The 26,317-nt window shown below is 40.7% G+C and overlaps 3 protein-coding genes across 10 annotated transcripts; 1 reads left to right on the top strand and 2 right to left on the bottom strand.

Annotated features, from left to right (window-relative positions):
• Nucleotides 1-2,758: 2,758 nt before the first annotated feature.
• On the top strand, nucleotides 2,759-7,204 carry LOC118363436 (PDZ domain-containing protein 11). Of its 2 annotated transcripts, none has more exons than XM_035744299.1 (6): nucleotides 2,759-2,859; nucleotides 4,992-5,095; nucleotides 5,206-5,346; nucleotides 5,495-5,593; nucleotides 5,885-5,945; nucleotides 6,086-7,204. In XM_035744299.1, the coding sequence occupies exons 2-6, from the start codon at nucleotides 5,003-5,005 to the stop codon at nucleotides 6,118-6,120; spliced, it is 429 nt and encodes a 142-aa protein (XP_035600192.1). In that variant the 5' UTR covers nucleotides 2,759-2,859; nucleotides 4,992-5,002; the 3' UTR covers nucleotides 6,121-7,204. The 2 variants fall into 2 exon arrangements, with proteins under 2 accessions (XP_035600192.1, XP_035600194.1); XM_035744301.2 differs by lacking the exon at nucleotides 2,759-2,859 and adding an exon at nucleotides 2,877-3,137.
• A 705-nt stretch (nucleotides 7,205-7,909) lies between these two features.
• LOC118363434 (START domain-containing protein 10-like) lies at nucleotides 7,910-16,867 on the bottom strand. 3 transcript variants are annotated; one of them, XR_004821404.1, is made up of 8 exons: nucleotides 16,835-16,867; nucleotides 16,072-16,269; nucleotides 14,714-14,861; nucleotides 14,105-14,208; nucleotides 11,125-11,242; nucleotides 10,932-10,984; nucleotides 9,129-9,754; nucleotides 7,910-8,156 (listed from the first exon to the last, which is right to left on the bottom strand). XR_004821404.1 is itself a non-coding variant. In XM_035744296.1 (7 exons), exons 1-7 carry the CDS (start codon nucleotides 16,850-16,852, stop codon nucleotides 9,539-9,541), a joined length of 855 nt encoding a protein of 284 aa, XP_035600189.1. In that variant the 5' UTR covers nucleotides 16,853-16,867; the 3' UTR covers nucleotides 7,910-9,538. The 3 variants fall into 3 exon arrangements, 2 of the variants coding, with proteins under 2 accessions (XP_035600189.1, XP_035600190.1); XM_035744296.1 differs by having other exon boundaries at nucleotides 7,910-9,754; XM_035744297.2 differs by lacking the exon at nucleotides 16,835-16,867 and adding an exon at nucleotides 16,431-16,706 and having other exon boundaries at nucleotides 7,910-9,754.
• Nucleotides 16,868-17,800: 933 nt separating this feature from the next.
• Nucleotides 17,801-25,658, bottom strand: LOC118363433 (ras-related protein Rab-6A-like). Of its 5 annotated transcripts, XR_004821403.2 has the most exons (9): nucleotides 25,243-25,652; nucleotides 24,280-24,338; nucleotides 23,365-23,418; nucleotides 22,900-23,005; nucleotides 21,656-21,767; nucleotides 21,145-21,238; nucleotides 20,683-20,776; nucleotides 20,030-20,096; nucleotides 17,801-19,814 (listed from the first exon to the last, which is right to left on the bottom strand). XR_004821403.2 is itself a non-coding variant. In XM_035744295.2 (8 exons), the coding sequence occupies exons 1-8, from the start codon at nucleotides 25,319-25,321 to the stop codon at nucleotides 19,750-19,752; spliced, it is 636 nt and encodes a 211-aa protein (XP_035600188.1). In that variant the 5' UTR covers nucleotides 25,322-25,658; the 3' UTR covers nucleotides 17,801-19,749. The 5 variants fall into 5 exon arrangements, 4 of the variants coding, with proteins under 4 accessions (XP_035600188.1, XP_035600186.1, XP_035600187.1 ...); XM_035744295.2 differs by lacking the exons at nucleotides 21,145-21,238; nucleotides 22,900-23,005 and adding an exon at nucleotides 22,241-22,346 and having other exon boundaries at nucleotides 25,243-25,658; XM_035744293.2 differs by lacking the exons at nucleotides 20,683-20,776; nucleotides 22,900-23,005 and adding an exon at nucleotides 22,241-22,346 and having other exon boundaries at nucleotides 25,243-25,651.
• Between the last annotated feature and the right edge of the window lie 659 nt (nucleotides 25,659-26,317).

Raw genomic sequence — 26,317 nt, 5'->3', positions numbered from 1 at the left:
AGACCACAACAGTCCTATGCAGGCTACAGCTTGAAATGCAACAGCACATAGGCTTATGTCTTATGTCTGGAGCAGATGTTATGGACACACACACACTGTGTCTCGGCATCTTAACTGAGCACTTGACCATGTTCGAAAGAAATAAGAAACTCATACAGTACCAGTCAAAAGTTTGGACACACCTACTCATTCAAGGGTTTTTCATTTATGTTTTTACTATATTGTATAATAATAGTGAAGACATCAAAACTATGAAATAACACATATGGAATCATCTAGTAACAAAAAAAGTGTTAAACAAATCAAAATATATTTTATCTTTGAGATTCTTCCAAGTAGCCACCCTTTGTCTTGATGACAGCTTTGCACACTCTTGGCATTCTCTCACCCAGTTTTATGACTTTACAACCAAGTCGTAAATTCCTTGCAGAGACTCTTGTCTCCCTGACCATGCAGTATGGGAGAGAGACCAAAGGAACTCAGTAGACCAAAGGAACTCTCCCGCCAAAGTCTACTACATCCCAGAACAATATTCCTATTTTGGAGAATGTGTAAACGGTTGGAGGAGAAGCCAGTCCGTTTTGTTTTGACATCATCTATGCGTGACTTCTTCTCACAGAGGAGGCCGAAAGCCTTCCCCTCCAGATTCACCTTCTGAATCCTCACCATGTTCTCCTCCACGGAGTCCTTCACTATGAACTTAGTGATGACAACGTCTCTTCTGGCCGAGGCGGTGACAGCGGTCCATACCCTGGTCCTCTGTTGCTGGATTCCAGGCTGGATCCATGAGGAAGATGCACGAGGCGGTGTGAGGTTTAGCCCCACACCTCCGGCTTTGATTGAAAGAAACATGAATAATGGGCTGCCGGGTGCATTGCTCTGAAACTCCTGGATGACCTGCGCACACCTCTTCTGGCTCAGTGCCGTCCAGGCGCACAAACCTGAACACCTCCTCCTAGAGAAGGACCTCCAGTAGAGTGAGGAAGTAGAGATAACCAGATTATTTCTGCTGTTGTCCTCATTGTGCGGTCTAAGCAGGCTAGACATTAGAGTCTCCACTTTGGAGGTTGCTCTCTTCTTCTTCCTGAGGAAACTCCACCAGCTCACTGGCCTTGATCTGGCCTCTGCACAGAGGTCACCGTGCCTGTTCGCTTGTGCTGTGCAGTTTATGACCATTTCAATAAATAATAAAGTCCACCTTTTTAACATGTAGCATTTCACTACCCCTCGGTTGATGAGAAACCTTCACGGGTCTTTGTGGCTCCACTACCATTGATTCTTCCCTGCCACTTGTTCCTTCCATTTTTCTCACCGCCTCCAGATAGGAGACAGGCTGGACACTCCTTACACTTGCCACCTCATTTCCCCTCACCCTAACAGGTGCATGTTCACCTCCACCTCAGCCCTGATACGAAAATCCATGATGGAAACATTCCACTCCATATCTTTTTGAGTCTTAACACACGCTTCTTCTGCTCCGCAGACACACACAAAAATCAAAATAAGACCACTTCTTGTAACTCTCCCGACTCCACACTTTCTTCCAACACATTCTAGATTTTCCTTGAGATGTTAAACGGATTTCCCACGTAGCATTCATTCAAAACCCTAACTCTGATTTTAAAAAAACTAGTCTAGTGGCTTCCTATTTTCCAACATAGCTTTACTTCTCGTTTCCCTTTTTCTTCGCCACTGTAACCCACTCATTCCCATTTTCTGTACCATTAGCTTCACTCGACTCACTAGTTTCAAACAAAACCTCAGTTTCCGCCATCTTCCGTCCGTTTGCTCTCTTCCTGGGTCCGATTGGCTCACGGTCTTAAGTGAAAACATATCTTCCAATTAGCTGATTCTTTTTCTACGCCCACTTCCAGGCACTCAACTGACCAGAATAGTAAACACAGCCAGCAAAGTAACTGGTCGACCATAGGCAGGTTTGAGCAGTCTGTTACACAAGGTAACCAAAAAGAAGGCACTGGCTGTCCATTGGCGACCGCTTCCAACCTCAGTTGGAGAGACTTCCCTCTGGCCAGCGCTTCAGAATGCCCATGGCCAAGAAGAACGTGTTCAAACATTAATTTGTTCCTTGTGCTGTTGGAATACTAAATGCAAACTAAATTGTATCAGTGTATGTACTTATCTATCCAGTGCAGTTGGTTGTGAGTGAATGTATTAATGTTTTTGGTGTATGCAAAATTATGGACTGACTGGTTTAAATGTGTATGCGTATGTGACCCTTTTATTTATTTTGTTTAATTTTTTTATTTAAATTGTATTATTTATTATGCACACAACAAATACAAAAAAAAACAGAGATATACAAACAAGAGTACATAAACCTAACAGACAGGGGTATTCAAGATCAAGATTCATTTTCAATTTGTTAAATACTTTTATGGTGCGTATTGCTTTTTTGTTTTTACATTTACTGATAATCTATCTTAAATAATGTGAAAGGGGGTTTGTTCTCTGCCCACTTCATTTTAAGGACAAAGAATCTTCCATGAAAGATAAACAAATTAAAAATGGAAGTTAAATCAGGGTCCATATCATTTGGTTCAAAATAAAACATAATATAGAGTCTTTCAAATTAACATTAATAGTTGTTTCTTTGAAAATAAAATCTTATAACTAACACCAAAATCTTCTGACATAAGAGCAGTCCCAAAATAAATGGTCAAGAGTCTCTGGGTCACAGTCACAAAATACACATTTGTGTATTTGTATGCGACTTTTGAAGGTGATTCTAAAGAAACAATTCCATCCTTGATGGACAATAAAGTTTTATTATTTTCTATGCAGTTATCCATCACTCGTCAGCAGGGCGTGGCTTGAAGGGGAAGTTGTCTTTTTTGCCTGGTAAGATTGTTTGTTGCTATTTGTAGCTAGCTAACAGTATATTACATTACTAAAATAACGGTGTTTATAATTTGGATTCATTGTAACATTTAAAGTAATCTGTAGTTTACTTGCTACACTTGCGTTATTTTGTCAGAATGACGATGGTGCAGCTCGTAATCACCGCCTAAGCTAGCTTGCTAACTGGTGATAGCTAGCGAACAACAAATGTCAGGACACGCTTCCCAGCTGGCACGAGAGGAATATTGATTTTGTTCTTGATATTTTCGACAACAAGGGTAATATTCTCACATATTAACAATTTATAACATTGAAAGAGTTTCCAATACCTTTCAGAGTTTATTTCTGTGATCAAAGCCGTTCCCAGTGGTCTAACTACACTAAAACTCATTTTAGTTTTGGGAATGATCACAAAGTTGATCCAGAACTCAGATTGGAATGCGTGGGCTTACTTGAGAGATATTGTTGTAATCAATATATACGACAAATTCTTGATTCACAAAACCAATTTACACCGAGAGGAAAGTTTTTCTGGAACATGCTTATTCCTGACATTGTCTGGTAAAATGCATGGTTAAGGCCTTACAAATACTGTATACCAAACAAAGTTAAGGAAGTGCACTTCAACATTTACATAAGATATATCCGTGTAATTCTATGATGTCCGAATTTGTGGCTATTGATGATATCAGCGTTTTCTGTGAAAAAGGTGAGAATCTGTCTCACTTGTTATTTGAATGTAAATTATGTGTCAGAATTTTGGGAAAACCTTGCAAAATACTTATTTACCATTATGAACACTGCCTATGTTTTTGACCTGAAATATATAATATGTTACTATTGCAATGATAACAAGGCCAAATACTTACACAAACACATTCTATACCAACATTTAAAAAAATTCTGATTGAATTCAACTATTTTATTAAAACATTAACCAGAGTTAATAACAACAAGAATAACACCTTCCTGAATCATTATAATAAGATTTACAATTGCACTCATTTATTTTTTGTATTGTTTTATTGCTCTTTTTTGTATGTTTGAGTATTTTCTTGTTAATACCTGTGTTTTTTGTTATAAATGTTCGATGTAGCAATGTAAGTTGATTTTTGTATTATGAATAAAAAAATATGTCAGGACAGGTTGCGAACATGAAAAATGCAGGTACTAATGGCTAAGCCAGTAACGTTTATGGATTTTGATTCGAGTCCCTGTTCAATAAGTTATTGTCTCACTTATACTGTTATTGCAGAGGCAAACCTCCTGTGATTTATATATTGCCTTATTTTATTTAGCCAAATTGCCTGTACAGCTGTGATTTTGCCAGCGCAGAATAAGGTCTCTGAATTCCTCTCGCCTGTCCATGACAAAATTAACCCCTCCCTTTTAGAAAAAAAGTAAGTTGCACCCCAGCAAAATCGTGAGTCGCTAACTAATCAAGCATTGACACAAAACAATGAAGCGCACTTGACCAGTACAATTGTTCCTCAATGAAATCGCTAAGAGCCAATTTATGCTTGATCCGAAATGTGAGCCTCTGGAGGTACGCAGAGGCCAAATGTATCTCCGTATCGCATCGCCGTGCTCTTATCAAATGTTTTAACAGTGCAGCGACGCATTGTAACAATGCCAAATTGAGCACTGCATCTCAGTGCAAGAGGCATCACTGCAGTCCCTGGTTCGAATCCAGGTTGCATCACATCCGGCTGTGATTGGGAGTCCCATATGGTGCGGCGCACAATTGGCCCAGCATCGTCAAGGTTTGGCCAGGGTAGGCCGTCATTGTAAATAAGAATTGTTCTTAACCGACATGCCTAGTTAAATTAAAGGTAACAATTTAAATTGATGGACAGTAGATGAAGGCGGGAGGTCCTGTATAATCACAAACTCACTTTCTTGACAACATCTTTCACAACAGCTCTGCGCTGCTCCGCAAAGCGCAATAAGTATGAATGCCCTGACTTCTGCATAGGTCATATCACCGTAAATGCTGCACGGCCAATGCAGACATTTGGATTGACCATGCAGTGCCATTTAGTGTCCCACACCCTCCAAACAGACAACCTATTGTTTTGGAGAGACTATTGCATGCTGTAATGATAATTGCTTATGCTTTTTTTAACCAATAGGTTTTGAAACCATGGACCAAAAGATCCCGTATGATGACTATCAACTCCCAGTTGTCTTTTTGCCTTCCTACGAGAGTCCCCCAGCATGGATAGCCCCGCAGGAGGTACGAGTCTGACATGACATCCATACCCTGTCATAACACTGGCAACATTCAGTCTAGGGCGCCACCACCACAGATCTTCAACAATGTTCCCTCTGTGTCTGTCTGTGTAGCGTATCCACCATCCTGACTACAACAATGAGCTGACCCAGTTCCTGCCACGCACCATCGTGTTGAAGAAACCTCCGGGGGCACAGTTAGGCTTCAACATCCGTGGGGGCAAGGCCTCTCAGCTGGGCATCTTCATCTCCAAGGTGTGTGTGTGTGTGTGTGTGTGTGTGTGTGTGTGTGTGAGAGAAAGAGGATGAGGCTCGTGCTACTGCCCAATTACACTTCTACGGCTCCGAAATGTTGGCATCTCTGTTTTCTCCTATCTCCTTCATCTCTCTGTGTGTATGATAGGTGGTCCCAGATTCGGACGCCCACAGAGCAGAGCTCCAGGAGGGAGATCAGGTGCTGTCTGTCAATGAAGTGGACTTCCAGGACATAGAGCACTCGAGGGTCAGTGATAGAATGTACACACCAGTGGAGGCTGGTGGGAAGAACTATGGCTGAAATGGAATCAATGTAATGGTACCAAACACATGGAAACAATGTGTTTGACTCTGTCCCATTGATACCGCTCACCCTCCTATAGCTCCTCCCACCAGCCTCTGGTACACACCACACTATACCTCTTGATAAATCTCATTACTTCATTTTGTACTGCAGCACTAACTTATGTTTATAAAAAGATTCACACTTTGCGGGCATACATTTGTCACTCATAGAAAACGTTTCTTCTCCTCTCAGGCTGTTGAGATTCTGAAGACTGCCAGAGAGATTCTGATGAGGGTGCGCTTCTTTCCCTACAGTAAGTGTTGCCATCACCTGCTCCGCCATCTAATATTTTAGGTGCCTAAATTGTATCTGACGCCATTATTGCCTCAGTTTCTCCTCTCCAACCTGTGAAGTTTTAATAACGGTTGTTATATAACTTCCTGTTTCCCATAGACTACCAGAGACAGAAGGAAAGGACTGTGCATTAGGTGGCAGACGAGTTCCCCGGGAGAGAGTGTGTGAGTGAGTGTCCGTCTTGTAGGAGTTGATGTCCTTGGTGGATAGACCTGCACTTCCCTAGTGTCCTCCTCCCACAGACTACAGCCCCTGTCCTCCGTTTCAACCTAAGGATGAACGACCGCATGACTAACTGGATCCATTCACATTTACACCCCAGGACCACATAAAGACATTGCATTCCCCCTCCGCATACTAAACGATGCACACTGCTTCAGATGCTGAAAGGATGTTGTTATATCAGGTGTTCACTCACATACACAGTGAGTCATGCCCTGAAGACACGACATAGAGTAATGTATATTATTTACATACCATAATGCTCCAGGTCCCTGAAAGACAGGGTCCTGAAAAGGGGACGTTTCTATTTTTTCTGAGTTTATAGACATACACACGCTTCGGAAAGTATTCAGACCCCTTGACTTTTTCCACATTTTACGTTAGCCTTATTCTAAAATTACATTGTTTAAAAAAATTGTTGCATTTATTATTGTTGTGTATTTATATACATTTATACACAGTTTAATGATATTCCAAAAAACATTAATGGACCGAGGACCTGATAATGCCTTGATACTGTAAAAGATTAAGTTCATTTAATATGAAATGTTTCGATTATCTAAGATAACATTTTTCCAGACTAGCTATTACAAACTGTAGAACTATTATTAACTAACTTAAATTATATTTGACATAACATGTCGACTATTAAGGTGCCAACATCCTTCATTCAACTATGGCGACACCATAATCTCATATAAATTAATACTTGCCTTGTATGAAGCTCAATACATTAAACAAAATCACATTGTTTTCTGTGCTGTAGTTTATGATCCATCACTTATAAAATGTCAGCATGGAATGAGTTCCAAATCTGTTTTTACATGTCAAAGTAGATTAGATGGTGTAAATAAATCACTCGTCCATTAATGACCCTAACGATGGAGTCAGGATAGTAGAACCTGTTTTCACTCTGTCAACTCTATCTTCTGTCCTGTGACCCACTTCAGATCATGCTCTTGTAAAACACTAAATAAAACACGTCTAAACTCTCAAGCCTTGCTATAACTTTATTTGATCTTCTGTGACGTAGAAGTCCGTCACTGGCCGCGGGCAGCATTTGGTTCTTTAACGCACACATTCATCACTCCTCCCTGCTCCGTTATAAAAGATAACTTGTGTGTTGACCCATATTGTTAACTTAACTTCTCTGTCTTAGTGCATACATTTCACACTTGTCAGTGTTCATTTTTAATATACGTAATATGTATTATACTTATCTATGTTGTGGATGAGCGTGTTTGTTTGTTCTGTTCCTCTCTCTATCTCTGTAGCTTCCGGGTATGCTGGATAAGGACCCGAGCAAAGGGAATTGGGCTGACTTTGTAGTGCCTGTCCCAAATGGCTCAGTAATGTAATGGGCATATTAAAAGACACTGTCAGTAGTGATGTAATTTTGTAAATGTTATATGGTGATATTGTTAAAAAAACATGTTGCAATGTATATACTTTAGTATGTTTAGTTAATGGAAAATGTAGGTTTGACTAGGTAATTGCTTAATTAATTAGGGTTAATTGTTCTGAGGGGAGGGGCTAGGCCTAAAAAAGGAGCCTCTCTTTCAGTTCATGGAGAGGCATTTTGGATTGAGCTGTGAATGGGGCAGCATTGTTTTTAGCTGTCCCATAAGGTATACATTTGATGGCAGTACTGTTGTTTTTTGTTCCGGAATCACTTTGTAAATAAACACCCTTGCGCAGAAGAACATTTGCAGCTCCGCCATCTTTTTATTTTGATAGAGGTTAAGTTTTCCACTATAGCCTTCTGGCCTATTCTACGTGACAATGACACATTTGGTTTCCTCTTTCAATGAAAGAATCATTACATGGTTACAGAAGCTTAATCTGGGCTAAATCAGGTCATGTAGGTTAAATCAAGTTGGGGCGGCAGGTAGCCCAGTGGTTAGAGCATTGGGCCAGTAACCGGAAGGTTGCTAGATCGAATCCCGAGCTGACAAGGAAAAACAAAAAAAGGTCATGTAGGCTAAATCAGGTCATGTTGGTTAAATCAGGTCATGTTGGTTAAATCAGGTCATGTAGGTTAAATCAAGTCATGCACCACATGCAACTACAATATGTTCCCTGAAACACAAACACCCTCCCTTCCTGAGAAAAACAGGTCTCCCTGTATTGCTTCAGTGACACCACAGTAGATTAACTTGTTCCACTTTGAGTTTCTGTTGGGGGGGTTGACTGACTGTCACAGCAAAACACTAATTACACACACATACACGTGAACCTTATCTGAGGTTTATATTTTTTTTAAATGACTACAATCATTTGTCTTCAAAGTCAAGTTCAAGAGCTGTATGCAAGGCTAACTTCAGGATCCTTGCTTGCTCTGTCATGACATTACTTATCAGTAACTTGAAAATAAATACACTTTAAAAGGGGTAAGATCTATGATGGTGATTCTTCAGGTAATAACACAAAAGAAATACAATTCACTGTGTACATTTGTTAAAATACTATGTGTGATATTTTGCTGAAACTATTTCCATTTAATTAAGTCACCATTGGTTCCTATATGCAGTGCCTACAGTAAGTCCAGGGCATGCATACCAAGCATATATACCAAGGGTATATAACCAGCAATGGAATGAATTCCACTGTCTCCCTCCCAGATTGCACAAACTTTCAATAAATACCAATTTGGGAACCTACAGAATAACAAGGCACTTTCTGTCTAGTCATACTCATGGTTTCCAGTCATAAAGACAATAGTGAAATACAATGTAGCTCAAAAAACAAGTATTCCATCAAATAAAAAAACATCATACACAAATACATCTTTTCACTTTAATTTATACTCAGGAAATCAAAACAGCCAATCCTGGCTTTTCTTTAACTTGGTTCTAAATTATTCCAAACCTCATATCAAATTGTATAAAAACTATCAAGCATGGCTGGTAATATAAAATACCTGATGCTGTCGTTTCTAAAAGTAGCTGTACGTAACAATCAACAACCAAGTCCATCTGGCACCTCTGCCAGTGCACTGTCTGGAGTTGGCACAGTTCATTGGCAAAAACTGGCTGCATTATCAGTTCAGGTGGAGGGGAAGAACCAGAATTTCCACTCGTTGGTATGTTGTTCAGCTCCATAAGGCCAAACAGATGTAAACAGTTTATTCTCTAGTCCTCCATATAGGCATAAATAGTGGTTTATAAGGCAAAAACTGGATAAGTACAAAATAAATTGGGGGTGGATCTTAAAACTTTAAAGATTGAGATCATGTGCCATGGAGAGGTTGAGGACTTGAGTCTTTAGGTCTGCGTGAGCTTGTCCATCCATCCTCTCTTGTCTAGGCTTCATCTCCTCTGACAGACGTGCTCAGCTGCTGTCCTCTGCTTTGTTACTCTCCTGAGCGTCCAGCTGAGAGCTCTCATCTACGTTCTCCAGAGAGTCTGCCCGCTGGATGGTCAGCTCGGCCGGGTCCATCATGGGCAGGGTGCTTTGCTCTGGGTACAACCAGGGCTTCTGATCTGGAGAGTTCTGCTCTTTCCACTCTGGGTAACTCTGGCCCGCCTTGTGCACACACTTCAGTACCTGCAGGGAGAGAGGAGTGCGTCAGAGAACGAGAGCTGAGCCTCAGCCTAGTTTTTCCCCCTTCACCTCATTTTTTTTACAGTTCTGCCCTGAGTCATATGCATGTACAGTCCTTCAGAATGTATTCACACCTCCCAAAGCCTTTTTCCACTTGTGTTACAGCCTGAATTTAAAATGGATTCAATTGAGATTTTGTGTCACTGGCCTACAGACAAAATACCCCAGAATGTTAAAGTGGAATTATGTTTTTAGAAATGTTTACAAATTAATTCAAAGTGAAAAGCTGAAATGTCTTGAGTCAATAAGTATTTTATGGAGGATGGATCAACAGCATTGTAGTTACTCCACAAAACTAATATAATTGACAGAGTGAAAAGAAGGAAACCTGTACAGAATACAAATACCCCAAAACATGAATCCTGTTTGCAATAAGGCACTAAAGTAAAACTGCTAAAAAACGTGGCAAAGAAATTAAAAGAAACTTCATGTCCTGAATACAAAGTGTTATGTGTGGCAAATCCAACAACATATCAACTGAGTAACACTCTTAAAAAATGTCAATTTAATCCATTTACAAATTAGGCTGTAACACATCAAAATGTGTGGAAAAAGCCAAGGGGTGTGAATAGTTTCTGAAGGCACTGTACATAATGTAATGATATTACAAAGAGCGTAAGTGCGGTGGAATTTAAGATGAGCAGCTAGCTGTTAATCATTAATCATCAGGTTTCCATTCAATCACAGTTATGAGCCACACACACGGTCTTGGTTTCGCACACAAAGACACACCTTGCCCTGAATAGTTTCATGCTGCACATGGTATGAAACCAGAAGAACAAGTTCTACAGGGCTGCTGAGTCATTTTCTCTCCCTGAGAGACTTAAATGTCAAAAAAATAAAACAGAGCTGGACTGGACCTTCCAGTGTGTGTTTTTATGGTTACCATGGTAATTTAAGAGACTTGAAACCCACTCTCAATATTCTTAAGATGGCAAGCTTTTACTACCTAGTTCAGGACAAGAATTACCATCGTAACACGCACAAACACACAGAGGTATTGGCTGATTGTTGCTTTGGAACCAAATTAAAAAACAGTTATAACTCTGTCGTCAAACACAAAGAAGCTACAGAATTTAGCAGAAGGAAGATTAGTAACAATGGCTGATATTATTCGTACCCTGGGAGCCAGAACCTGAGACGCTTTGTTCACCACCCACTTTGGAAGAGAACCTGAAATACAGAATAAACCAAATAATCAATATTCACAGCAACTCTTGGTACCTGTAGTGTAACATACCCTGTATCAAATATCTTTCAATAAAGAAAAGACAACTGAAGCATAGGATCTGAAGAAGGTCAGTGGGTCTCACCTTTGGGGTCAGCCTGTGAGAGGTAGGTAAAGGAGCAGCTATTGGGTCCTGTGGCCTTCACCAGGTAGCCAGTCAGGAGGGAGATGGCTCTCACAAGGTCCTTTTTGGGAGGATATTTCTGTGACGGAAGAAATAAGAACCAAATCAGCTGAGATTTTGGGCATATGTAGAACGATGTAACATTCAGTACCTATTAGTAACTGAATGTTACATTGCAATAAAAACATAATTTCTTCATCCCCATTAGAACCACCTCATCTTGTTAAATATACATTAGGTGGTTCTGTTATATGACTCATCTACAGTACCTTTCAAAATTAATTCAGACCCTTTGGATTTATTCACATTTTATTGTGTTACGAAGTATGATTACAATGAATTTAATTATCTTTTTTTGGGACCAATCTACACAAAATACTCTAATGTCAAAGTGGAAGAACAATTTATATATTTTTGTCAAGATTAATAAAATGTATTAAAAAAAACAGTCTTTGCATAAGTTCTACAGCTCCTGAGTCCATACATGTTGGCAATAATTACAGCTGTAAGTCTTCTTGGGTAAGTGCACACCTGGATTGTGTAATATTTGCCCATTAATGTTTTCAAAATTCTTCAAGCTCTGTCAAGATGTTGGGGATCATTGCAAGACAGCAATTTTAATGTCTTGCCATAGAATTTCAATTAGATTTAACCCTATCAGTCCCGAGACCCCAGCAAAAATCAGCTTTTCATTTTTTCTGACTATCATTTATATGCATGTCCAGCCCTTATATTTAGCTTCACAATGAAGTGTTTTACCATTTTCTTTTCAGGACATCCAGGTCTACAAGTAGAACACACAACTATTTGACATTCAAAAGTTGCATTCAAAAATTGGATAAAAATGAATTTATATGAATGTTGTAAGTACAGAAATGGTTTGCTCAGTGGGAAATGAATATCCAAATAGTCAGTGACAACTGTGTTGAGTTTGTGACAGCAACTATGTGAGCTTATAGACACTATGTCCTGGGATTTCCGACTTGTGTAGCTTGTGAGGGACATAGAGCAAAACATGCGTGTTCGTTAGTCTCAGCTTTTCAGAAACACTGTAGCTTGAATACTTTGTAGCTCAAACCATTCTGACTCTACAGACATTTTTGTAAGAAAGACCCAGCCCCGGGCCCCTTCGAGATCCGCCCTTGTCTCACACAGACTAATGGTTGATACCACCATTTTTAAAAGGGGTTAGAAGTCCTAAATCACACCGGTGGGACTCATTGGGTTGTGTCAAAACTGTAGCTTGGCCACTCAGGAACATTCACCGTCTTCTTTGTAAGCAACTCCAGTGTAGCTTTGGCCTTGTGTTTTAGGTTATTGTCCTGCTGAATGGTGAATTCATCTCCCAGTAGCTTTGGCCTTGTGTTTTAGGTTATTGTCCTGCTGAATGGTGAATTCATCTCCCAGTAGCTTTGGCCTTGTGTTTTAGGTTATTGTCCTGCTGAATGGCTTTGGCCTTGTGTTTTAGGTTATTGTCCTGCTGAATGGTGAATTCATCTCCCAGTAGCTTTGGCCTTGTGTTTTAGGTTATTGTCCTGCTGAATGGTGAATTCATCTCCCAGTAGCTTTGGCCTTGTGTTTTAGGTTATTGTCCTGCTGAATGGTGAATTCATCTCCCAGTAGCTTTGGCCTTGTGTTTTAGGTTATTGTCCTGCTGAATGGTGAATTCATCTCCCAGTAGCTTTGGCCTTGTGTTTTAGGTTATTGTCCTGCTGAATGGTGAATTCATCTCCCAGTAGCTTTGGCCTTGTGTTTTAGGTTATTGTCCTGCTGAATGGTGAATTCATCTCCCAGTGTCCTGTGGAAAGCAGACTTGAGCCAGGTTGCCTGTGCTTAGCCCTATCCCGTTTCTTTTTATTTTGGTAGCCCCCCAGTCTTTGCCGATGTAAAAGATACCCATACCATGATGCAGCCACCACCAAGCTTGAAAATAAGGAGGCAGTTACTCAGTGATGTGTTGGATTTACCCTAAACATAAGGCTTTGCATTTAGGCCAAAAAGTGTATTTCTTTGCCATGTTTTTTTCTCAGTATTACTTAAGTGCCTTACAAGATGCATGTTTTGGAATATTGAATATTCTTTTTTTTCACTCTGTCATTTAGGTCATTATTGTGGAGGCCCTACAATGCTGTTGATCCATCCTCAGTTTCCTCCCATCACAGCCATTGAACTCTGTAGCTGTTTTAAAATCCCCAATGGCCTCATGGTAACATCCCTGAGCAGTTTCATTCCTGTACTGCAGCTCAGTTCAGAAGGACGACTGTATCTTTGTTGTGTCTGTGTGGTTTAATACATCATCCACAGCATAATTATTAACCAGATCATCTTTAAGAGATATTCAATGTCTGACTTGTTATTGTTACCCATCTACCAATTACTGCCCTTCTTAATGATGCTTTCAAAAAGCTCCCTGGTCTTTGTACTTGAATCTGTGCTCGAAATTCAATACTTGACTGAGGGACCTTACAGATGTTGTATGTATGGGGGCAGAGACATGACATGATTTTTAAATGATTAAGCAACCCCTATTATTGCATACAGAGTGAGTCCATGTAACTTATGTGATTTGTTAAGCCAAATTTGACTCCTGAACTAATTTAGGCTTGACTAAACAAAGAGTCTGAATACTTATGCAATGACTATATTCTAGTCTTTTTTTTTCTTCAAATGTTTCTTCAACTTTGACATTAAAGTATTTCATGTATATTGTCGACAACAACAAAAAAGACAATTAAATCCATTTGAATCCCACTTTGTAACACAATAAAATGTGAAGAAATCCAAGGGGTCTGAAAACTTTTGCAAGGGCCTGTATGAGGACAATAACTGCCATTGAACTATAGGAACGGTAGAGCGGAGACAGACTGCTGTATATACTGGGTGGTTGCTAAGAGCCAGAGAGTCTACAGACCAAGGAGGTGAAGGTGCATGGCATACGTACCAGGTGTTTGACTGAGTAGTTAACGATCACATACTCGTCGTCCGTCACCTGCCACGAACGCAACGTCACCACATCTCTGTTCCTCAGTGGTTTCGGACACAGCCCTGAAAACCAAAAGGGACAATAACAAATGAAAAACTACTTGAGGAGAGCTTTCCTACAAACACCCCCCTGTCATGGTAACCAAAGATTCCGAAGAACTTCAATGGCAGCAACTGCACTCTCGTGTAGACTACAAATACACTCTAAAAACCACCTCCCTTATGCCTTATCTGAACTCCTGAGGGCAGAATAAGAAGTACACTACAACTGCTGATGGAACCAATGCGATATAGTGTAATGGAAGTTAGTGAGAGGGGAGGCAATGGAAACAGAGACGCAGTGGAGGGGCACCATGCAGAAATGGGTTCCTCAAAGCAATGGGACAGTGGAAGGAATGTAAATAAAATACTTTACACCAGATTTACTGCACATTTTCACCTGCGGCCATCTTTGAACCACAAACGTTTAGTACATTTGACCCGTCGGGTTTTTGCACTGTAAAGAAAGAGACAATGACAGAGGAATGTGGAATAGCACTTTTAACTCAAGCAAATAAGAGGCACGCACATGAGTAGTAGCCCACATCAGCGTTCGGGGAGAGACGGGCAATGTCAAAGCTCTCCAACATGGTGGGGTCCCACTTTTTGCGATACAGGCCATCATGAAGGACGTCATACATGGTGGCGGCTGACACATCTTTTATGGTCATTCTGCACTGAAATCCAAACAGCAAAAGAGAGCATTGAAGTAAATTGATTATTGAAGTAACACAGTAAATTCATTCCATCTCAAGATCAGGTCTTATCTGTGGAGTACTCACTACAATAAAATATGACACCAGATAAACCAATGGTCATGGAAAACTGGAAACCCCATAGGTGTTCTTGTAACAATGCTGCCACACAAAAACAAAAGGGTTGTGGTGGAAATGTGGAACAGAAAACCTGTGTTACACTGTCTCCAAGGGACATTGAAATGTCAAAAGACTACTTAGCGCAGGGCTCTTCAACCCTGTTTCCAGGGAGAGCTACCCTCCTGAAAGGTTTTCGCTCCAACCCCAGCTGTAACTAACCGTATTCAGCTCATCAACCAGCTAATTATTAGAATCAGGTGCGCTATAGATTAGGGTTGGATCAAAAAGCTATAAAACGGCAGCTCTCCAGGAACAGGCGTGGAGAGCCCCGATAGAGATACATTGGAAAAGGTCAGGCAAAGGACAGGAATGGGTCAAAGTTAGTCCTTTAATGCAATGTCTATTGCTCTATTCAGACTATGGGATTCATAATAGAAAACAGGATATTCCCATATTTTGTTAATATAGTTGACTATATATAGTTGACTGGAACGAATTGCAAAAATCACTGAAGTTGGAGACTTATATCTCCCCACTAACGTTAAGTGTCAGCGGTCAGAGCAGCATACCGATAGCTGACTACCAACCTCATCCCCATATTTGTTTTTCTGCTCTTTTGCACACCAGTATTTCGACTTGCACATCCTCATCTGCACATATATCACTCCAGTGTAAATTGCTAAATTGTAATTACTTCACCACTATTGGCCTATTTATTGCCTTACCTTTTGAACGAGTATAAAGTACTTGGCCTATTTATTTGCACACACTGTAACTTGTTCTCAACTGGCCTACTTCATTTGCACACACAGTTAACAGATTTTTCTATTGTGTTATTGACTGTACTTTGTTTATCCCACGTGTAACTGTGTTGCTGTTTTTGTCGCACGCTTTGCTTTATCTTGGACAGGTCGCAGTTGTAAATGAGAACTTGTTCTCAACTGGCCTACCTGGTTAAATGAAGGTGGGGGAAATATATATATATAGAGAGAACATATTTTGGTCAAACAACTCAACTGATCCATGACCATGATGTATCAAATCGACAGATATGTCAAGCCAGTGTCCTCACCTTTATCTTGTGAACTTTAGGGATGTTTTTGTTTCCTTGAGGGGATGATGCTACTGGGGCCACCTCGACCCAGACCTCCATTCCGTTCTTGTCATATTTACTGTACCAGTTGTCCGTTGACAAGGCTTGTCTTCTGAAGTCTGTGAAGACTGCCTCGTCTGGTATAATTCCCGAAAGAATTCGAGACATAATAACGTTCTGGATGAACGGGAAAAAGGTAGCTATTTAATAAGCAGTAAAACAAGTGCGAACGGCAATGCTAGTAAAGTCACTGAATTAATGTTGTGTATCCAGTCCGATCCTCCTGCCTCCAAAATGCTATTCTATTGTGACAGTGAGATCAATCCGGATATACTCACTAATTATCATATCAAGTTAGACTGGATTTTTGTGCTGGATTCCTGACCCACCCAGATTCCAGCCGAAAATAATGCAGAACAACTCTACACGTAACTGCTTCCGGAATTCACACAGGTAGCCTACTGGAATCTTTTCTTGTCTACACAGTGCACACATAGTTTTGGAATGAGAACAACTACTCCTAGCTTGTGTTAGCTCAACTTGGCTGACATTGGGAATGATGGTATCCGTAGATTTAATTCGTCTAGATTTCATTCGTACATAAAGTCCAGGGCCCAGTTTCCCAAAAACATATTAAGGCTACGTCAATCATTATAACCTTGGTAGGAGCATCGTTAAATCTCCGAGCTGTTTCCCAAAACCATCGTTACTAAAGTGATTATCGAAAACGCTCGTTATTTACCGACCACTCGTTGAACATCAAAGTACGTCGTTAGATGCTTTTTTGCCCTTCCGCGACACTTTATACAGACTTCCGCAAAACACAATCAAGATGTTTATCTGTCTTTTGTGCTGACAACTTCAGAAGGAACTACAAAGTTGCCCATTTCTTTGCATAACAAGCGAAGGATATAAAGACGCTTCAAATGAAAACCGAGATTACTGTATTAAAATATAAATAGGACATAGTTTAGGCTACGTAGACCTATATATTTCAATGATATTTAAATCAGACTCATGTCAATTCAATTGAGTTGTATTTAGCTATTTGTACACTGTCAAATTTTTACCTCGATATATTATTCATGATGTGTAACGTGTGCAATGTGACATCTTGATTTTGGTAATTAATTATTGTTGGGTATTAGAATAAGCCACCTCAATAGTTGTAGCCATAGGTGATATCTCGGAATAATTATAACCTTCAGGTAAAATCGAAAACGAAAAACGCTGATCCTATCAGTCATAAATAGTTTATGCTTGGCCAATAAGTCACTCTCAAAGTCTACATACTGTATATTGTAAATGCACAATATCTTATGCAAAAATAAAATGTCCTCCTGGCACAGAAACGGTCACATTGTTGGTTACAATTATCACTAATGCATTGTGGAATACATGAGAAGGCCCATACATCTAGTATGACAAGGCCCATACATCTAGTATGACAAGGCCCATACACTGTAGTGACAAAAGGCAACATTCCATTCATTAGGGCCAATAACCTTTGACCTGTAATACTATATTACACAGATAAAAAAGAGAGGTAAAATAAGATATTTTAAAGACCACACTGATAAATAACAAATCTGACATTCTTCATTTTGTAGGAACAAAGTTAAAAGAACATTTCTAAAGTAATGTGTATGTAAAGGTAGGCTTATCCTATTAATAACATTCATAAAAATCATTTGCGAGAAGCTTGGAACAATTTTGGTGAAATACTTTTACTTCATGTGATACACTTGTGTTCTTTAACTATCCTTTTTGTTTACAGCAGAGTAATACTAACAGTACATTATTATTCACAGAAACATTGCTAAACACTAGTAGACATATTTCAACTGGACAGACACTTCAGAAAAGCACAGAGCTGACTATTCAGTCAGCGACAGGTAATAGATTTAGCTATTAAGCTAAAGGTTGGTCGATGTAATTAAATACTTATCTACATTTGTTTAAACGTTGACATTTTCAAACAATCTACAGCTATTGGTGTGTGGTTGGGCCATTTTTGACTGTGGTTATTTGGTTTGTGTATGCCACCGTGTGTACGTGGTAAAGGACAGAGGTGAAGTGAAGCCTTTTCTGTACCTAAACCAATCCACTGACTATACACACTGCAGGGAGTCAACATCAGTGTGACCGTGGTGACTTGAGACTAAACAGCCAGGCCTGGCTTTTACTTTGAAATTCAGCATCCAAGCAGAGACACGGAAATAAATAAAACACCAACTTCCACGTGCGTGCCAGCAACTCTCATTTTTGTCAAGCATACAATGCAATTTTACAGTTGCTTGTGTTAAATAAATAGAAAACAACAGTCATACACAGGCAATAGCGATAAAAATTATCTTCACTGCACTTGTTTTTTTTCTTACAGCAAGGGTGTTAGTTGATCCTCAGATACAGCTAACGCTTCCTATCTAAACTGCTCTACAAAACAACTACTGAAGCCAGAGGCCCGTCAGCAGCCCTCTCGATCTTTACAATATTGGGACTCGATTCAGTGCACACCGTTGGTGAACAAACAAGCAAGGTATCTGTGTTCTTAACGGTCTATAAATCCTGCATGATGAGCACGCTGTTCCTGCAAGTGTGATGAAAACAAGACAATACATATATCAATTGGAGGGTGAGTAGGAGACATTGTATGGGCCAAGTGACATGTTTCCATTTAGTGTGTAAAGGGTTGACACCTGCTCACTCCATAGCCCCACACATGGACTTTAAACACCTTTTCTCCTCAGACACAAGATGTTTGTATGCATGTAGATGACAGAGGAAAGTTCCTCTGACAGAGCAGCCATAGTTTTGAAGTGTACATCAGTAGATTTAAGTTAGTATTTTCCAGTACAATGAATTTGGGATTATGTCCCTTTTCTAAAAATGTATATTCTTGTTTCCTATCGGATTGGCTACACATACTTTCTGAAGCATCCCCTTGGACAACCTGCCAAATTAACAAACCAGCCGCCATTGAAATCTTCAGTCGACTAACTACAGTAATCCTAAATGAAGTTATTTGGCTGTTCTTGCTCTTAAAAATATCCCTTATTCATTAGGCTTATATTAATAGATTTGAGCCAACAATTATTCTAAATAATGTTCATCAAGTTGAGGGGAATCTTTTTGCAACGAAGTATTTAAAGAATTATGGGAAGCAGTAACAGACACTTTGTTGATCACGTATATAGAATACTGTAGCTGACCCACTACAGACTCTCATTGGAAATAAAACCAAATAACTAAAAAGGGACTGAGACCTTTCATAGTCACTTAAATAATCTCAAACAATATCACTTTACAACAATGACAAGTGTGATGGCACTAATGATCCAAAAAGTGCAATAACCAAGGAGCATTTAGTTGTCGGTCTGCAATCCTAGATAATGCCATGCAGTTGGATGACAATCTGATCATATTCAGCATTTAACCTATTCTGTGTTGACAGTTTTACTTTTTACCTTTAATATTATCTTTAGATGATCTGTTTAAATACAGAGTAATAGCACATCCACACAGTTACTCTGAAAAATCACTGAGTCGAAAGAGGTTCTGCAGCCGATGGCAGTGAGCCATGGGTGGGGAGAGTGGCCACTGAGACACAAGCTGTTGGTGGGGAGGAGGCAGGTCAGGTGGGGGTTTAGGTGTTTACTAGCAGGAGCAGCTGCTCTCTGTCACAGCCATCTCCGGCGGCTTCTCCAGTTTGATATCGATCACTGAGAGAGGAGGTGCTTAAGGAATATTCTCCATTAGACATTTCATGCATCAAACATTTAGGGGGGGGTATTATGCAAGTTCAACTAAATTAAATCCATAAGCAACAGATAACATTACAACAGACACTGACACATTTCTGGAGTGTTGATTACATGTTGAGCTCAAACACTACAAACCATTCTGCCTCAGGGATAACCCCTTTGTGAAAAGATACTGTCCTCTTTGCTCTTCTCTGGTGTGCTATCCATCCCAGGTAGGGCTGCGGCAACACGGCGAAACAGCTGAGGAATCACAAGAAAGGAAACAGTGGAGCAAAACAGCCGTACCACACAGGGCATCAATAATGTAATGTTGGCCACACAACAGTTAAAGCCTAGATGGTAAGTCAATATTTAAGAGAATTTCACACAAAAAAATAATTTAAAAAAATAAATAAAAATCGACAGTATATTTGTACATGGGGCTACATGACAAAATTGATCCTGATATTTAATACACATTAAGAGTCATTAACTTGCGTCAAATTGGTCATGTGATTATTTAGATTCTATCCCCATTCAATAAGCCTGTTGATGGCTCCATGCCAAACAGTGAGAAACACAAGCAGACATTTTGTGGAACGAGGCAAAATAAGAAAAGAAAAAAAACATGGAGCCAGACAGCGCAGTACAATTGATGCCGAAGCGTTCTAAAGCAATGGACGTGAACGTCAACACAACACCTGAGCACTGAAGTGAATCACAATGCAGAGAGGACAAGGGGGACAGGCAATGCGGAGTCAAGTGAAAAGAGAAGGGAAAACTAGTTGTGAAAATAGTCTAGGAGGGAAGATCGGGCTGGACTATCCTGAGTGAACAGAAGCTCTACCTGTTTGACATTGTAGCCAGTCTTTGCGCTGGTTTCAATGAACATGACATTCAGTTCCTTAGCTCTCTGCTCGCCCTCTTCCGTGGTGATCTGTCTGCTCAGGCCACAGCCGAGAGGTGGAGAGATGGAGGGATAGACAGACATGAAAGAGGACAGGCCGAGAGGGAAAGGGGGAGATGGAGAGAAAACGAAGAGCTCAGAGTTTTTGGTTAGAAAGAAAGAGGGTTAGTTTGGTCATGCCTCTGAGAGACAAACGGATAGGAGGGAGCAGCTTTGCTGAGAAAAGATGAAACAGCTTGACACGCTATAGAGGGAATCCAAAGTCACTCACAGCACAGTCACTTGGTCCACATTAAACATCTAATCCACGGAGTACATGACAAATTACTCTCCCTAAGGTGGAGCATAATGAGCAGTTCTGGAGGCTGTTTGAACACCTGCTGGTGGTAACTGGACACCCACCTGTTTGACGTTATAGCCAGCCTTGGCACTGGTCTCTATGTACATCACATTGAGTTCACGAGCTTTCCTTTCTGCAGTCTCTACAGACACTTGTCTGCCATGGTCCCAGGGGGAGTGACAGGAGGGGAAGGTGGTGTCAGGGGGTTGGGAGTGGACACCAAATCAAAGTGACATGGGGAGACACCGGGGAGAGGGAACAAAAAAAATGTTGATAAAACCAAAATTTGACCCCCAAAAAAGAAACGTTTAACCAAATAGTAAGCAGGGTGAACATGGAGTAAAGTTCAATAGATCAAAAACAGAAAACACTTGAAAATGAATGTTGTGCCCAATATACTCATTAAAATTTAAATAAGATGGGATGCCAAATACAATCGAGGGAGGAGGAACCAGGCTTTGAGACAAAGTGTTCACACATACAACAGTTGTCAAATAGGTCAATATCCAGTTCAGGGACCACATTGCCGTTTACCACCTCATCAACTACTCTCCACACACACACACCATGTACCTTTTATCAGCCAGGTCTGTTTTGTTTCCCACAAGCATGATAATGACATCACTTCCTCTCTCTGTTCTGACATCATCAATCCACTTAGAGGTTTGCTGGAATGAATTGAGGTCTGAGTGGAAAAACAGTAGCAATTCAGAATGCATACAGAGTGAGCGTGATCACTTTAAATATCTTATGAGGTTTGAACTGCGGGTGAAGGGGATATGAACACGTTAGATACATTTGCAAATCAGAACAGTCATTGCTCCTCATTGAAAGTACAGTTGATTTCAGCGGAGGAGTGAACACACAGTAGCCAGGTGTTAGTAAGCAAAAGTAAACAGTAAGTTAAGTTTAAGCACATAAAGGAATAGTAGTCCCCACGCCACTGTTAATACAAGGGAAAACTCCCTAACCTCCATGAAGTTGCATCATTAAAGTCCCTACATGGCGACACTAAATGCCTCCAATGAAAGCAACACTACTCATACATTAGAAGCTGTTGAGGTTTGCTACATTCTTATGACAGCATCCTTCCCAATGTAATATCTCAGTTGACCCCCCCCCCTCCATTACAGTGATGAGAGCACAGCTCTAACTCACTGGTGATGTCATAAACCACCACAGCGATGGTGGAGTCGCGGATGTAGCTGGGAATGAGACTACGGAAACGCTCCTGTCCAGCAGTGTCCCAGAGCTGGAGTCGGACCTGGGGAGTGGGACGGAGGAGAAGGAAACGGGACAGACGGAAAGGGAAAATGGAAAAGAGGAACGACATAAAATAGTTGCAAGAGAACAACATGGCAGCAGAGGCGGAAATGCTCATGCATCCTGGAATAGGAAAAAGCTTTCCGATGTATCTAGCAGATGACCTGTTCCCAATGTTGACGCTTTTTAGTTACCTAGTACAGATGGCAAATGTTCCAAATCAATGCATTTGGAACAAGGAAAGCATTCCCCCCCATTCCTTAGACAAGCCCCTTTAGGGACAACATTTCCTCAAGCACAATCACCACTGGATGTACTAAGAGGTATACCATTCCACTCTATTGGCCTATTTGGAACCATTGCACCAACAATGTCATTTATAATATCTACTGACTTTATGGTAGCACATAATTCTCAGACAATGGAAGCCCTGAAGCACTAGGAGGCTATTTTCATTATTACAGTCCAGTGACATTGCCAAGCTGCGGGGAAATGCTGTTTGCCCTGTTCTCCCCTTCCGTCCACTGAGGGAAGGGCAGGGAGGTGATACCTACTTGCTATGTCATAAACCACCACAGCAGCGGCTGAGTCTCTGATGTAGCTGGGGATGAGACTGCGGAACCGCTCCTGCCCCGCTGTATCCCACAGCTGGAGCCGAATCTGTGGCCAACCACACAACAAACCGAGGAGCGGACACAGTTCGAAACCCAGCCATGGGGATGGAGGGGAGGGGTGGACAGAGACAAAAAAGTATGATGATGGAACTAAAAACAGAATTATGGTAGGAAAGAAAACATGGGCTAAATAAACTGATAATGAAACTGCAACTAATAGTGCATCTACGTCCATGCTTTAAACAAGCAGTCTAGTCAGGATTAGATAAAAAGGAGACTACCTAAGCCCCTTTTTGACAGTGGCTTGGAGGGGGATATACAATGATCTCATATGGGCACAAACTTAAGGGACATGTGAAATGGTTTAAAGTGATGCAGATGATATAGAAGCCAAGTGGTACTTACCGTACGATCTTCCAGATACATCGTTTTCGATAAAAAGTCTATGCCAATTGTTGCCTGCAAGACAAAAAACATTCTCCTCAGATATCACTACCAAACTGCATGACTATACTACATTCAAGAATAAGCAAAAGAAAAATATGGCCTTGTGTCCTTGTTTCCCCCCCCAGTTTTGTATCATATTGTATGCAAGCTATAATCAGGTTACAAAAAACAGAAACATGGCTCTCAAAGGCAGACATTTCCACCAAGCAAAACAACCCAAAGCTCAGAGTGGTGTGGATGCCAACTAATGTTACCCTTTTTCTCTGAGGACTTGAGCCCTAGGACCATGCCTCAGGACTACCTGGCCTGATGACTCCTTTCTATCCCCAGTCCACCTGGTGGTGCTGCTGCTCCAGTTTCAACTGTTTTGCCTGCAGCTATGGAACCCTGACCTGTTCACCGGACGTGCTACCTGTCCCAGATCTGCTGTTTTAAACTCTAGAGACAGCAGGTGCAGTAGAGATACTCCGAATGATCAGCTATGAAACACCAACTGACATCTACTCCTGAGGTGCTGACCTGTTGCACCCTCTACAACCACTGTGATTATTATTATCTGACCCTGCTCGTCATCTATGAACATTTGAACATCTTGGCCATGTTCTGTTATGATCTCTACCCGGCACAGCCAGAAGAGGATTGGCCACCCCTCAGAGCCTGGTTCCTCTCTAGGTTTCGGCCTTGCTAGGGAGTTTTTCCTAGCCACTGTGCTTCTACACCTGCATTGCTTGCTGTTTGGGGTTTTAGGCTGGGTTTCTGTACAGCACTTTGAGATATCAGCTGATGTAAGAAGGGCTTTATAAATACATTTGATTGATGTGTTAGTTACATGCAATTAATTACCAGTACTGTACTTGAGATAAGATAATGTACCTGATAGGTGTTGTCAAAGCTGTCATACATAAACCTGGTGATAAGCGATGTCTTTCCCACTGTAAAGACAGAACATTTCGTTTATATTGACATTGTCTAAATTCTGCATGATCCTCTGCAACTGTAATTCGTGAGGAAAAGCAATACAACGTACATTTATAATAAACATTTAGCTATTTAAAACACAATACTGACAGTGATCATATATGTGAAGGTATAGTTTATTTCCATGATAAATCGAAAAACTGGGCGTTGGAGTACTGACCCACGCTGAGCTGGCAAAGGGCGGAGCCACGAATGAAGGCGATAACTAGCTAACGTTAGCTAGCTAAAATTGACTGGAAAATCGATATACCGTTTTGGGGCTATGCAAATCTGAATTAATATTTGTTTGAAGAAATAATATAGCATATGTCTGGTTTATTTCTCTAAATGTTGACGTTTGTCACAGGAAATGGCCAAGGTTGAATAAAAGGCTCAGTGAGTTAGCAAGCTCAACTGGCTCCCCTCTGACAGACGTGGCTTAGCAAACTGACTCCACCCACACAAGCTGAAGTTAGATACCAAGTAAACTGAAAAACATTCACATCAAATGGAAAGAATGGAACTTGAACTCGTGAATGACACCGACAGTTCAGTATCTTAACGTTAGTTAGTTACGGGATACGACCAAATATATTACCAAGCTAACGTTAGCTAGTACCTAAATTAGCTAGATAGCTTTATCCACCAATATCTTTGGCAACATGATCTCAAGCAACCAATTTTTGCTGATTCAATGAGATAACGTTAGCTAGTAAGCAAGTTCCATTGGCTAACATATAGCTAACTAACATAACAAGGCGTCGTTTAGCATAATCTTTCTGTTTCGGCCTGGCTAGCTAACAGCCAGGCTAACGTCAGATAGCGGTACTCTCACCAAAACAAATACTCACATGCTCTGCTGAAAAGACCTCCACTTACCACTTTGTTCGCCTAAGAATACGAGCTTGAATTTCCGCAGAGGGTTGCCAAACTCTCCACCGCCGGTCGTGGTCGACATCTTTATTAAACGATAAATAACAGCTGGCTAGCTATATTGCCAATTTCCTAAGCTGTCTCGACGGGAAAGATACACAGGGTAGTATATCGATAGCCTAGCTTTTGTTGTGTGCTGTGTGTATGCTAGTTCTGTATGTGAAATTGTGACGCGCGAGCCAGCACCCCCTGACGGACAGACTGGAGTACCAAAAAGTGCAGGGTTGCATTCTAAACACTTAAACGACACACCCTATCCCCTCAGCCCTCAAATTAAGTGGACACTTCTGATGACGTATCCTGACGTCTGACGAGTATACACTTGCAGGGTAACGGTCGAGGGAAGAATTCATTAATTTCAAATGGATCTCTCTTGCCCGGAAATGTGCCACTAGTTCATCCCAACTGTTGTGTGTGCCTTATATGTGCTACAGTCAATTATGATTGCGTTTCATATCTTGGCTAAAAGATAGCTCCCAAAAATGAGTTAATGTAATTTTTGCTATATTAAACACATGCTTATTATGTTATTGTGTTTTGGAGCAATTGGGGGTCATGTTAGCAGTAACTGCATACTGTGAAACCAAGTTAAATACAGGCCATTTTTCTCATTTCCACACTATGATCAGTTACTGCATTTTTGCTTGGTACTCTGATGGCACAGCTTGCGCTGCAGTACAGCACCCTTAACCACTGCGCCACCCGGGAGGCTCCAAAAGGCTTCTTAACAGCTTCTACCCCCAAGCCATAAGACTCCTGATCACCTCATCGAAGGGCTACCCAGACCCCTCTTTTACGCTGCTGCTACTCTCTGTTTATTATCTGTGCATAGTCACTTTAACTCTACGTACATGTACATATTCCCTCAATTACCTCAACTAACCGGTGCCCCTGCACATTGACTCTGTACCGGTACCCCCTATATATAACCTCACTATTGTTATTTTACTGCTGCTGCTTAATTATTTGTTACTTTTCTTTTATATTTTTTACTTATTTTTTCTTAACTTCTGAAACCACT

Source organism: Oncorhynchus keta, chromosome 30 (genome assembly GCF_023373465.1).
Source record: "Oncorhynchus keta strain PuntledgeMale-10-30-2019 chromosome 30, Oket_V2, whole genome shotgun sequence".
Classification (NCBI taxonomy): Eukaryota; Metazoa; Chordata; class Actinopteri; order Salmoniformes; family Salmonidae; genus Oncorhynchus; species Oncorhynchus keta.
This window is presented reverse-complemented; position numbering and strand designations above follow the sequence as displayed.

Bases quoted from the DNA above. Each gene is read 5' to 3' on its own strand.
- LOC118363436 (XM_035744299.1), top strand. From the start codon at position 5,003: ATGGACCAAAAGATCCCGTATGATGACTATCAACTCCCAGTTGTCTTT. The intron at 5,347-5,494 runs GTGTGTGTGTGT...TGTGTATGATAG, and splicing joins TGGGCATCTTCATCTCCAAG to GTGGTCCCAGATTCGGACGC. The intron at 5,594-5,884 runs GTCAGTGATAGA...TTCTCCTCTCAG, and splicing joins AGGACATAGAGCACTCGAGG to GCTGTTGAGATTCTGAAGAC.
- LOC118363434 (XM_035744296.1), bottom strand. The intron at 14,862-16,071 runs GTGAGGACACTG...TTTGGATTTCAG, and splicing joins CTAAAGTTCACAAGATAAAG to TGCAGAATGACCATAAAAGA. The intron at 10,985-11,124 runs GTGAGACCCACT...TCTGTATTTCAG, and splicing joins CTCACAGGCTGACCCCAAAG to GTTCTCTTCCAAAGTGGGTG.
- LOC118363433 (XM_035744295.2), bottom strand. From the start codon at position 25,321: ATGTCGACCACGACCGGCGGTGGAGAGTTTGGCAACCCTCTGCGGAAA. The intron at 20,777-21,655 runs GTACATGGTGTG...TGGCCTGAGCAG, and splicing joins ACAGACCTGGCTGATAAAAG to ACAGATCACCACGGAAGAGG. The intron at 20,097-20,682 runs GTAGAGCTTCTG...GTGATTCCTCAG, and splicing joins CTGGCTACAATGTCAAACAG to CTGTTTCGCCGTGTTGCCGC.